This window comes from Myxocyprinus asiaticus, chromosome 11 (genome assembly GCF_019703515.2).
Source record: "Myxocyprinus asiaticus isolate MX2 ecotype Aquarium Trade chromosome 11, UBuf_Myxa_2, whole genome shotgun sequence".
In the NCBI taxonomy this organism is placed as follows: Eukaryota; Metazoa; Chordata; class Actinopteri; order Cypriniformes; family Catostomidae; genus Myxocyprinus; species Myxocyprinus asiaticus.
The window spans coordinates 41788250-41801568 of record NC_059354.1 but is presented as its reverse complement, the minus strand read 5'-3'; the positions used below and the strand labels follow the sequence as shown (position 1 = coordinate 41801568).

Here is a 13319-nt window from a genome sequence, read left to right as displayed (position 1 = left end):
CATAGTAGTTTCTGTTAAGATATTTCACCTTTTGATGAGGTGGTAGATCAGATATTTGACTTGCTCCTCCATCTGAGGTCTCTGTAGTGGGATTGGATCACTCTCGTAAGTGACCTTCAGAATCAGTTCACCCAGTTTGTCAAGCTGTCTTTTAATCTGGAAAAGACTCTGGGCTGTCAGGGTAAACCTGTGAAAAGTAATATCACACAAAAACTTGGCTTGATTCAAAGCTTAACAAGCAGTGACTATATTTACATGGACACCAGAAAGCTATTTATTGTGAGAAAACAGCGTTCCTGTTTACATGCACTTTATAAGCGGCGTATACTGTATTACTCCTGTATACGTGCATCTCAGAAAGTAAGCAGCTTTCTCCACAGCAACGTAATTTCCCCCACATTACACTTGCGTAAATAACAAACATGGGGATCCGATGAAGACTTTGCTTTTTTTATTCTCTGTTGATTCACTTTATTTCCAGATATTCCAGAGATGTTGGTGTGTTTGTTTCCTTAACTTTCTATCATGACTTGCAGCTGAATTGCACTGCAATAGTGGTGTTTCCCTCTTATTTAACACTCCGTACCAACGTACAAGTGCATATTCGCACATGTGAAAGACAGACAACATTTTACATTTGTGTGATTTTTCCCACTGGACTCCCAGAAATGTTGAATTCTTTCCACTGTGTTGACTTGTTGTTGGGCTCTATCCTTTGACATTTGTTATTCTGTTCTGTTCCACGCACGCACACTCTTCAAACTCCCATCAGAATGCCGCTTATGCGTTTACATTACCACATTACGCCAAGAGAAACCAAGGTGTTTTAAACCGCTTTCTCTTAATCCCATAAACGGCGTAAGAAATCAGTGTTCTAGTTTACATGACGTTTCAGAACGCCGTTTTCTGCTATAATCCTGGAATAAACCATTTTCTTAAGTGCAGGTAAACGTGGTCATTGAAATACAGTAGATTAGGATTAGTAAATTTATAGTGACCACAGCTGTCAAGCCTAAAAAAGGACACAAAAAAGCACCATTAAAGTAGTCTCATTCACTATATTCCAAGTGTTCTGAGGCTATTCAATAGGTTTTGTGAGGAACAGACCGAAAATGAAGTCGTAATTTACTAATACTGTAATTTGGATACGTGTTCAGATTCAAAAAAGTAACTGACACCAATTGTCCTTGGTTCTCAGAGTTGAGTGAAGATTCTCCAAAATTCTCCTTTTGTGTAACAGAAAAATAACAGCATACAGGTTTGGAATGACATCAGGATGAGTAAACTTAAACAATGACTGATTTTTCAGTTTTGGATAAACTGTTCTTTTAAAACTGCCTTCAGGAAGTTCTATATGACTCCACTGATGGATGGAGGCAAGTGTCATTTGTTAGTTTTTGTAATTGTTTTGTAGTTAACACAAGTCTGTGTACTGTCTGTGCACTTACACATGCTTTTTTAGTATGGTTTCAAACTAAACCAAAACTTAGCAAAAATAATTATTAAACATCACAATAAACTTAATATTCTATTATTATAAAGGGTCATACCAGTTCTGGAGCTGATCCAGTCCTAACAGAACCGGGCCTCCGATACAGGCAATCTGTTGCTTTCGTTTCCATTCGATCAGTTCAGGGTTGAGCTGAGAGGAAATCAGGGCATCGATTTCCTTTATAACATCGGCAATTTTTAACAAAATCTCCTGCAAAGGCAAGACAGAGTGCAAAAAAGAGGTTAAATGACCAGTCAACATCAACACACAGTGGTTTCACAGTACAGAGTAAAATGAACCAAAGAAGTGTGAAAACCACCCATGATATTTTCATCTGAGACAGGATGTCCCAGGGTAGTTTACAAAGGGCACAACACATCTAAATACCCTAAACCTTTGCAAACAGAGGGCAAGTGGGAAGAGTGAAAAAGTGAAACAGAAATTGTTTACTTTCTTATTGTTTAAGTCCCTTGACAGATATTTTATATGCAGGCAATACACAGAAAATCCTATCTACTTGAATGGGGAAAGACCCAAATCTTCTAAAAGGTTTGTCAAACTTGCAGTACGTTTCAATAATAAATTTAAAATCAGCTATAAAATCTGACAACATATCATAAATACAACATATCATGACTTCATATCATAAAACTACAAAAAATACACAAATATATATCTTTTTTTAAGCTGGCTAATGCGAATACGGATTCTAAAGTTTTAAACAAACAGACGATGCCTCTATCAAAAATCTTAATGCATATTCCTGGTCTTAGTTTGAACGATTCATCTGTGCATGTTAATCAAAATAAAAAATGCTTCTTTTTGCAATCTTTAATCAAAATATGATAACTTGCTCTTCTTCTGATATGACACTCCTTTTCCGCTGATGTCACTTAGGCTGTGCAGGCTACTGAATAATGTTAACTGACAGCCAAATAGCTGTTAAGTCATTGTTTAAGCAAACTCATATTCACAATTCAATTCCCAATGGATATAAAACACAATTCCCAATGGATATAAAAACAAGTCCAGTGATACATAACATTTTTATTGTTGAATACATCCTATTTCACATTAAAAAGTAATAAGTTGCAAACGGAATCTCTCGCCAACTTTAACAGTAGCGCATCTGCCGCGTCACTTCCATGCCATATAAAATCATTGTGTTTTCTTCCATTAATTTTTCTGTGAGTGTTCCGTCTCCCCCCTTGTATCGTCTTTGGTATTATAAAATAAAAGCCTCAAAAGAAACAAAATGACCTGCTCAACTATCATAAGCACCCATTAGAACAAAAAGGGTGCTGTCAGTCAACAGAAACACTTGCCTTTCTTTTGAAATCCAGGCGGTTCAGGATGTCCTGAAGTGCAGTTACTTCCTGCTTCATGGACAAAGAGTTCCTGTCAGCTGGATCTACAGATCACAAAGTATGTTTATCAAAAATCATCTCTCATATGCCCATAGGATACGTCATATCATTCAACCATAAGTTGGAGACATACAGTGGCACCAAAAAATATTTGAACAGTTAAAGGGATAGTTCACCAAAAAATGGTTACTCGCCCTCATGCCATCCCTGATGTGTATGACTTTTTTCTTCTGCAGAAAAAAAATTAAGATTTTAAGAAGAATATCTCAACTTTGTAGGTCCTCACAATGCAAGTGAATGGTGACCAAAATGTTGAAGCTCTAAAAAACAAATAAAAAATATAACTCCCTTTTCACTGTACATTTTGCCATTGCAGTCACTAGGCACGATCATGATTTCAAGCTCGATTACAATAAAATCATGATCGCCACAGAGACTGCTGATGTCAATATTTAAATTTTTGCAACAAAAAAAAAAAAAAGTGTTACATTTTGGTCTGTTCTCACCGAAAACATATTGAATTGCATCCGAAGACATGGATTAAACCCACTGGAGTTGTACAGATTACTTTTATGCTGCCTTTATGTGCTTTGTGGATCTTAAAATTTTTGGTCACCATTCACTTGCATTGAATGGACCTACAGAGCCGAGATATTCTTAATAAAAATCTTCGTTTGTGTCCAGCAGAAGAAAGAAAGGTATACACATCTGAGATGGCATGAGGGTGAATAAATGATGACAGTTTTCATTTTTGGGTGAGCTATCCATTTAAGGTGCACTTAAATATATATGAGAATCTTTGCATTACCTTACAAACTATCACACCAAGTGGCATTCATTTGAAAGACAGAGAGCACAAAACCAAGCAAAACATTTGATAAAAAGAAGTTGGGTTTCAAATGATAAAACAATAGACATATTGACATAGACAATAAAATATAGACATAATGTATTTGGATATGTTCTGGTTGTCAGACTATGTGGAACATGTCAATAATTATAAAGACTTTGCCAGGACACCTGTGTGAACTTAAGGGAACTGACTTCAAACATCCACTAAAATGACCTTAGCACCAGCTGGTTAAAAGTAATTGCATAAAATGTCTGAGAAAAATGTTGTTAGTTCTGAGAAAAGGTCTATCAACATTTGTTTTCAGATGCCACTTGGTTTGATACTTTCTTTTTAATGCAATGACACTTATTCAAATACTTTTTGGGACCACACTGTATTTTTGAAACACATACTGAAGGAATCATGGACATATGATAGCCCACCTCTAAGCTGGAGAGTTTTGTAGCGAAAGTCAAAATCATCCTGCATGTCTTCAAGATACTTCACAGCCTGGTCCAGCATCTAAAGCATGAAGAAATAATGACACTTGTCACACAAACACTTTTTCAAATCTAAATCTCTATATGGCTAATAACAAATCAATACAGGATATAAAGTACCTGAACGCTGCTTCTTATTACTGCCACTTTGTTGTCGAGGATTTTCTGTTTTTCCAAGGCTGCAGAGTTCTGCATTGACTTCTCCAGTGGACCCTTGCATTAATGAAATGGAAACATAGGAAATATTTACATTTACATTTACATTTATGCATTTGGCAGACGCTTTTATCCAAAGCGACTTACAGTGCACTTATTACAGGGACAATCCCCCTGGAGCAACCTGGAGTTAAGTGCCTTGCTCAAGGACACAACTGTGATGGCTGTGGGGATTGAACCAGCAACCTACCAGTTATGTGCTTTAGCCCACTACACCACACCACTCCAAATAAAAAAGACGTTCAAATTTCAAATACAACGTGGGGGCCTGGGTAGCTCAGTGGTAAAATACGCTGGCTACCACCCCTGGAGTTCGCTAGTTCGAATCCCAGGGCGTGCTGAGTGACTCCAGCCAGGTCTCCTAAGCAACCAAATTGGCCCGGTTGCTAGGGAGGGTAGAGTCACATGGGGTAATCTCCTCGTGGTCGCTATAATGTGATTTGTTCTCGGTGGGGTGCATGGTGAATTGAGCGTGGTTGCTGCGGTGGATGGCGTGAAGCCTCCACACACGCTATGTCTCCGTGGCAATGCGCTCAACAAGCCATGTGATAAGATGCGCGGGTTGACTGTCTCAGACGCGGAGGCAACTGGGATTCGTCCTCCGCCACCCGGACTGAGGCAAATCACTATGCGACCACGAGGACTTAGAGCGCATTGGGAATTGGGCATTCCAAATTGGGAGAAAAAGGGGAAAAATCCCCCCCCCCCAAAAAAAAAAACAAATTCAAATACAACTGCACTAAATATCCACAAAAAAAGAATATTACACCTTTAAAAGTTTATTTTAAGAAAGTTTAATTTTCTTAACCTTATGTTTTTTCCGAACTCGTATGCTGATATTTTTTTCATGGACAGAAGCAGAATTTTTGAAGAATCTTCATGCATGATGGTTCTTAGTGACCATGTCTGTCAAGCTACAAAAAGGAACCTTAAAAAACACCAAATAAGTACCATAAACATAGTCCATATGACTCCTGCACTACATTCCACATCCTCTGAAGCTATACAATAGCTTTGTATGAGGAACAGAAGTTATTCACTAACAATCCTCCCCTCAATTGCCGCTCTCAAATGGATGAATGGCAGTGAGTAATGACTTGAATGTTCGGGCCTGTTTCTCACAAAAATCTCTCTTACACCCTGTCTACACGAGCGGCTCGTCGTGTCAAAAGCAAATAGATCCCATTACAATCGAAGAAGCTCTCTACACTGAAAGCATCCGTTGCAGGGCGCCGACAGTAAACGGATGTCCCTTTCCAATTTGCACTGCACTAGCTGGTGCTATTCCAACCAACAAGACAAATAAAGGTTTTAGAACGTTTGAACGTTGCACCCAGTGTAGACACTAAGTGTTATGGTACAGAAGACTTGGTATATAGTAGTCATATTTGGAGCTTGACAGATGTAGTCACCATGAACTGTCCTTGTATGGAAAAGAGCTGTGCAAAGATTCTTCAAAATTTCTCTTTTGTGTTCCACTGAAAAGATAACAGAATACAGCTTTGGAACGACATGGTGGTAAAGAAATAATTACAGAATTTTTAGTTTTTGTTTTGGTGAACTATTCGTTTAAATGTGGCATAACAGAAAAGGGAAGCTTGGTTAACAACTTAGTGGCACATGTGGTTTTTGCATGTCGTTTGTCATGTTTGAATTGGCAGTACCTGTTCCTGCATGCTGACTGTGGATAAGATGCGTTGCTCTTCCCTCAGGCAGTTACAGATGACGGCAGCCATGTGGAGAGGGTTTGCTTTGTACTTATCCTGAAAAATTAAAGAAACTGCATTTACTCACTGATGTGAGACCGTTACGTACTTTGGTGAAAGTAAAGTCACTGTTATATTTGAATGAGAAATGGACAATTGAATGTCTGTTTAGCTGGAAAGAGTTTTCTGCAATATGTGAAAATAAAAGCAGGAGAATCTGAGGTATTTGGGGAAAAGGAACAGAATACTCATCTATTTATGTGCAATACACTGTATACACTATTGGAATGGCACTTTTCCAATTAGATTACAGTAACAACTAACTGTTGTGTAACAATTAACATGGAACTTTATAACACACATGTATACACATTATAAAACCAATTTCAACTATATACAACATTAGTCATCAGATATCCAACAGCGCACAGACAATTTTAACATCCGTGTTAAACTGAAAACACTCTCATGCTCATAAAACTGGAAATCAAAGTTCTGGAGAAATTTGGCTGACAGTAATAACTCGTCATCGTTTACAGGAATCATGCACAAGGAATGTCATATTACAAGGAATGAAGCAATCTGGGAAGTGAAAACATTCCATGGATCAAAACCTGATACATTAATGTATAGAGATCTGTCTTTTTCATTAAAGGAACAGTGCACCGCAAAATAATTTTTTTAATCAACTTTACCCATTCAAAGGCATTTCATAGTAGCCACGCCTTTCAAGCTTCAAATATAACTGTGCACATATAAGCAAAAATATTAATGAAATAACTTTCTTACATTTCTCTTCATACGATATCATATGGCCCTAGAACACTTGTAATATAATGCACAAGTTGTATGGACTACTTCATGATGCTTTTATGGTGTTTTTCTTTTTTGAAGCTCAACAGGCATGTGTGAAGATTTTTCAAAATCCACAGAAAACAAAATAAAAGCATATGGGTTTGGTACAACATGTGGGTGAAAAAATAATGACAGACTTTTAATTTTGGGGTTAAATATTGCTTGAACTACACACTTAGTAGAAGTTCACTGGAATTGAATTAAGTGCTTTAAGTAGCATATGCTTGAAGTAACATGATTATTGAAGAGATAACAATAATTTGTATGCAAATTCGTTCACGCTTTTTATGATTATTGAAAATCTCCTAGATGAAACTATATGGTGGGTGTCTATTCTGGGTGTTTTGTTTTTTGTTTAGTTTTTTTCTCATGCAATCTTTGACGACAGCATTTCCAGTTATGACTGACAGAAGGGGAAATTTCTTCCAAAAAAAAAACAAAAAAACATTGGCAACTGCCCTAAATATGGTCTATGTAAAAACATACATTTTGCTGTCTCTCCCACACTGTATTTTGCTCCCAATCACACTGTCATTTTGTTTTTGAGGTGGCTTAGCAACACCAGCTCCAGACAGATTTGTACCTTTCTTTTTTTTTTTTACCAAGTAAAACCCCCGAAATTTGACTCTTATGATCTGTCTTTGAATTTATACCGAAAAATCCCCACAGCACCCACTCACATAAAACACTGTATAAATAGCAGAAATGTGTTCATTAACCTGAAAATTCATTGTCTAATCTGATCTCACTGTAGAGTGTTATAAGCCTTTGTCCATTCAGCTAAATCATAATGTTAATGTTTTGCCATCCTCGACTCATATTTTCTTTTTTATATTTCATTTTTTAACAACTTTTCAATTTTAGTATACATAAAAAAAAGAAAAAAAAAAAGAAAACATGAGGACTTACAAAGAAATCACCAACCATTTAGTACGAGCAGACTGATACAATGGAGAGAAAAATAAAAAGTTAAAGAAGGAGTTCTAGTCAGTGTCCATTTCTTGTGTGTAACAATCCTATTTCCTCCAGTATTTTTCCCCTTTTGGTTACAAGCAACCAAAAAGATCTTCAGGAGGTAATTATCACCTTTGCATAAACCTTCCAGAGTAACCCCAAGAAACAAAGAGGAAAACAGCACATCTATGTTAAAGCCTAAGATCCTGGACATTAATTGTCTAGTTTTACACAAAAAGGTTGAATATGTGGACATAACCAAAACATGTGGGCTGAGTCAACTTGCAATGAACCACACTCCCTCCAGCAAGGGTGCTGAAACGTAGTGAACTTAGATTTCTGCTTTGGCGATATAAAAAAATCTAATCAAACTCTTCCAACCAAACTCCCTCCAGATCAGTGAGTGAGTAGTAGAACACTAAGTTTCCCAAGCATGTAACCATACTTCCTCAGGTATTTCCACCCTCATGTCTTTTTCCCATCGCTGTTTAACATAGCCAATTGAATTTTTATTAATTGAGGAGATGGCATTGTATAATTTACCTTTGATATTTTCACCCGTATATGCATCTATAAAAACCTCGGTCAATTTTGAAAAAGTTCCACGATTGGGTCTTCTAATCTCTGTCCAGAAAAAATGGCATATCTGTAGATACCTATAAAAATCCTGTCTACTGAGATCAAAATTCTGACAAAGGTTCTGAAAGTTATCCAGATCCCCATTTTAATATAATTTTACAATGGGCAGTAATGTCATGTGAGGTCAAGACCCTGCATCTGTGATCATGCAGAGCTGGAGCAAAGTGTGGATCATAAGCTGGCCAACCCAGCACTTTTACCTCTCTGTAAAGCTGGAACCGTTTAACCACCTCTATCCACAGCTTAACAGACTGACCCACACATTGATTCCATAACTGATATATGTCCTTCACCAGGTCTAAACAACCCAGAACCGACTGTATTGGTGTGTCCATCACGGAGAATTCTATATCTTTCCATTTTGCTTCATAGATTGGACAACACCACAATACTTAATATCTTAACTGTGCGGCAAAATAACAATCCCTAAAGCACGGTAATGCCATGCCTCCCCTCTCTCTCAGTAGTTGCAGGGTTGAGTGTCTTACTCGAGGTCTCCTGTTATTCTATATAAATCTGGAACAAACATATTTCCAATCTCTAAACTGTTTACAAGGGACCTCGACTGGCAGCGCTGTAAATAAGTATATTAATTTGGGTAAAATATTCCAGGGGAAGCAAGGCCCATCTGTCCAAATCTTTATACATTTTCTTGTTTATTCGGTTATAATTTAGGGTATACAAAGAGGACATATCCTTCGGTAAGTACATCCCAAGATACTGAATGTATGGTAAATTCCAATTAAAATTACACTTATTTGCCTGTTCTTTGGTAGGAACATAATTTAGTGTCAAGGCCTGAGTCTTATGAATATTGAGTGCATATCCATAGTGGCTCCCATACATCTTTAAGATGTCCATCAACAAAGGTACTCATGAGCCTGGGTTTTGTAGTGTCACCAGTACATCATCTGCATAGAAACAGACTTTGTATTCTGCTCCCCCTATAATTATCCCCTCTAAACCATTCTCCTGTCTGATTTTGAAATTGTTTGAGCCAAGAGTTCAATAAAGAGATTAAAGAGAGTCGGGCTAATGGGACAGCCCTGTCTTCATCCTTGTTGTAAAACTATTGAATTAGAGAGACTACCCTTGACTTTTATCATAGCTGTCGGAGATGAGTATAATGTCTTTATGCATTGTACAGATCCTTTACTGAACACAAATCTATCCATAACTTGATAAAGAAATTCCCAACCGACCCAAGAAGTGACCCAAGAAAGGGTAGAGACCCCCCCACACCCCCCATCATAATGTGATTAAAGCAAGTTGTAAGTAGAGGACGCAGTGATTCCCTCATTGACTTGTACCATTCTGGTGGGAATCCATCAGTACCTGGCGATTTACCAGAATTAAGGGCTGAAATTGCCTTATCTATTTCCTCACTTGAGATCTCAGAGGTAAGTTCATCATTATGTTCTTTGCCTAAGGAGGGGAGGTCTAATGAATTTAAAAACTGTTACATTTTTTTGTCCATTAGCTTTCTCCGGTTGAGTATTTAGTGATTTATAATATGTTTCAAGTGATTTCTGGATTACCTCCAGCTTAGTTGTTATTGTATTCGACGTAGGGTCTCTTAACTTTGTATTGCACTTCCTGCTTGCGGCTTATGTAGCCTCCAGGCCAGCAATTTTGCCGCTTTTGAACCTGCTTCATAGAACCTTTGCTTCATAAACCTTATTTTTTTCTCAACCTCCTCACTATACATTTTTTTCCATTTCCTGTTTTATAGGTCTCATTTGCATAAGGATGGATGGACCTTTAGTAGAGCTATGACGCAGTTCCAACTCCCTAAATTTAACTTCTAGATCAAGCAGTTTTTTAGCTTTTAGCTTTTTTTGTAGAGCTGTTTGAGGTATGATTTTTCCCCTAATAAATGCTTTAGCTGCATCCCACAATATAACCGTGCTCACTTCTCCATTGTCATTGTGCTCTAAAAATACTTTCAGTTCTTCTACCATTCTAACTCTAAATGTTTCACTGTTTAGCAAACCTGTATTTAGCCTCCACACAGTTTTCTTTGGGGCATGATTAAGATGTCATTTTAAATATAATCTGGAGTGGTCCGAGAGGTCCCTCTGGCCTATTCTGCATTCCCTAATTCTATGTCGATCCCTGCTAAACATAAGGATGCCATATGTTTAATTCGTTATTAAATTAAAAATCTTCTTGGGGGGGGGGGCGTACACGTTTAATAAAGTGACTTCCTCAAGTTTACCTTTAACTAAAACATATCTACCATCTTTGTCCTTTATTTCGGAGGTTAATTCGAAACTAATTGAATTTGGTAATTATGTTCAAGTTTACCTTTAACTAAAACATGTCTACCATCTTTGTCCTTTATTTTTTAGGTTAATTTGAAGCTAACTGAATTCGAAACTAATTTAATTTGGTATTACGATCGCAACTCCCCTTTTCTTACCAACTCCCCTTTTCTTAGCTTTATATGAAGAATAGAAAGTGTTACGAAAACCCTGTTTTTTAAGTTTTTCATGTTCAGTGTTGGATAAGTGAGTTTCTTGCCAGAATGACTCATGTTTTCTTGTAATGTAGCTACATTACAAGAAATATTACATACAGAATTAAAAAGACTATTTGCTCCTACAGCTAACACATAAATTACTACGTTACAGCACTGTTATACATTTCAGCCATCATGTATCACTAGCAAATTCTCCTTCACTAAATGTGGTCAATTTTAGGTGGGTGAGATAACCTCAGTGCTAAATATTGGCGAGGAGTGTTTCCACTGAAGTCAATGAAAAGTTAGCAAAAACCACACCTGAATACACAAGCTTCCGTTGACACAATCAAACGTAGCACTTACAATTTACATCATTATAGTTGTGAGTGAAGTTGTAAACAGGGACCCATTATGCAGTTAATTAGCTTTCTGAGGCACACTTACAACCCTTATTAAAAACTGATGTTGAAAAATATGCTGATCTCGATAATGGCTAAGCTTCCTGTTATGTGGTGACATAAAAGGCATCCATTTGTGCATTTGATAAATAAACAGTCATGCATAGTTCTCTCACTTCTCTTGTGAAGAACACAGAGCAAGAATATAAAAATAAATACAGTAACATTATTGAATGAAACTTTGCACTTGGTAGGTAGGTATGTCACATATCTAGGTCACACTTAAGAGTGCAGGAACAATGCTTCCATGAATGGGAATGAATCAGTTCTGGTCAAAGCCAGATGCTCAGATTGATATGCCCTCTTTTAAGAAAGGTAGAGTGTGTCTGTTACCTGTATCTGATGAAATATTCTCTTTAAATTGTGCCTGTGAAGAAAGTTCTGCTCCTGAGAACACTGCCTCTCCAACTGTATGAGGAAGTTGTTGAAGAGTACAGTAGCCATAGACTCATGATTTGAGGCTGTTTCCCTGAGAAGATAAGGACAAAATGACTTCAGCAGGATGCATTTCCTTATTATGTATTCAAGTTTATAAGAGCTGTGTAACAAATGCACAATTCATAATATGACATTCAGTTATCAGATTATTTTATGGGTGATCTGAGGGAGAAATGTTTAGATGTGAAATAAAAAGCCACATACCAGTCCTGACTTTCAATCCAGGTGGCCAGCACTTGTCTCAACTCCATTGGAAAATTATCATCATAAAAATAGTCTACCTGCTCGAGGAACTTAATATCCAGTTGCTGAATTTGTTTCCACTGGCTCATAGTGGTGCTGAGAATAAAGATAAAACTATTAAATTCGAAAAATTAGCTACACATTCAATAAACCGCATTTCATAGTCAATGAGCAACATCATAACAACTACATAATATAGAAAATAAATTAAATGGTAACACTTTGCAATAAGGATCCATTACTTATCAACATTTGTTAACATGAACTAGCAATAAACAATAATTTAACAGCATTTCTTGATCTTGGTTAATGTTAATTTCAACATATTTTTATTAACTAACATTAACAGAGATTAATCAAATCTGTAAACAAAAAAACAAAAACGAAAAAGACGTTTGATTGTTCATGAAACCTAATGCATTAACTAACGTGAACGAATGGAACCTTATTGCAAAGTGTTACCAATAAGCTTTCATCGTCATAGTTATTATTACAGTCACAAATAGGCACTTCCAAAATTATGAGATGGTTTCAATATCAGGCTACCATTTCTTTGATTTGAAATATTTGCATTAAAGTTTATGCTGATGCTCCTTTTAAATTTGTGAAGATATTACACTGCTTACCTGTTAATCGTATTAAGGTTTAATCCAGAAAAGTTTACACAGTATTCCTTGCTGCGGTTTGCGCAATATAAAATCAGTTCAGTATTGCAGGCAACCACGCTTTAACCCGAATTCAGTTCCTAAAAACTTGCACTTTGACTGCAGACTTAGGTCCGACAGTACTGGGTCAACAGCTGTTCGGATATTTCCTTCAATCGTCGAGAGATTCTACAAATGTTCCTAGAAGTCTGGAATGGATCTTTACGGTCCCGTCAGCGAGAACATTAATGTCCTTTAGGGCATAAACGTCAACAAACTTGTCCAGTGATTATTGCTGAACGTGTAGGCAGGTGGGTTCTTCAAGGAAATGTTGAGCACTTCTCGAACACGGAAATGTTGTAGCACTTGGGGAACTCCCCACATGACAGTACCTAAGGTTAATTATGAGGATGACTCCGTAAGTCTACTTAAGGGATAGTACACCCAAAAATGAATATTAAGTCATTGTTCACTCACCCCTGTGTTGTTATAACCCCATTTGGCTTTCTTT

The 13319-nt window shown here is 37.1% G+C and overlaps 1 protein-coding gene across 6 annotated transcripts in view; it reads right to left on the bottom strand.

The window, feature by feature from the left end:
• stat4 (signal transducer and activator of transcription 4) overlaps positions 1–13319 on the bottom strand; it is a 33385-nt gene extending 20066 nt beyond the window's left edge. For 2 of the 6 annotated variants that reach the window (XM_051710275.1, XM_051710277.1), the window contains exons 1-9: positions 12791–13312; positions 12126–12260; positions 11817–11952; positions 6072–6170; positions 4312–4404; positions 4135–4213; positions 2818–2903; positions 1551–1702; positions 29–187 (exon numbers count right to left, since the gene is read on the bottom strand). In XM_051710275.1, coding sequence (XP_051566235.1) covers positions 29–187; positions 1551–1702; positions 2818–2903; positions 4135–4213; positions 4312–4404; positions 6072–6170; positions 11817–11952; positions 12126–12253 — 932 coding nt within the window. In that variant the 5' untranslated portion in view covers positions 12254–12260; positions 12791–13312. Of the gene's footprint in view, positions 1–28; positions 188–1550; positions 1703–2817; positions 2904–4134; positions 4214–4311; positions 4405–6071; positions 6171–11816; positions 11953–12125; positions 12261–12790 lie in introns of those variants that run through there. The other 4 variants (XM_051710274.1, XM_051710276.1, XM_051710278.1 and 1 more) reach the window with 3 other exon arrangements.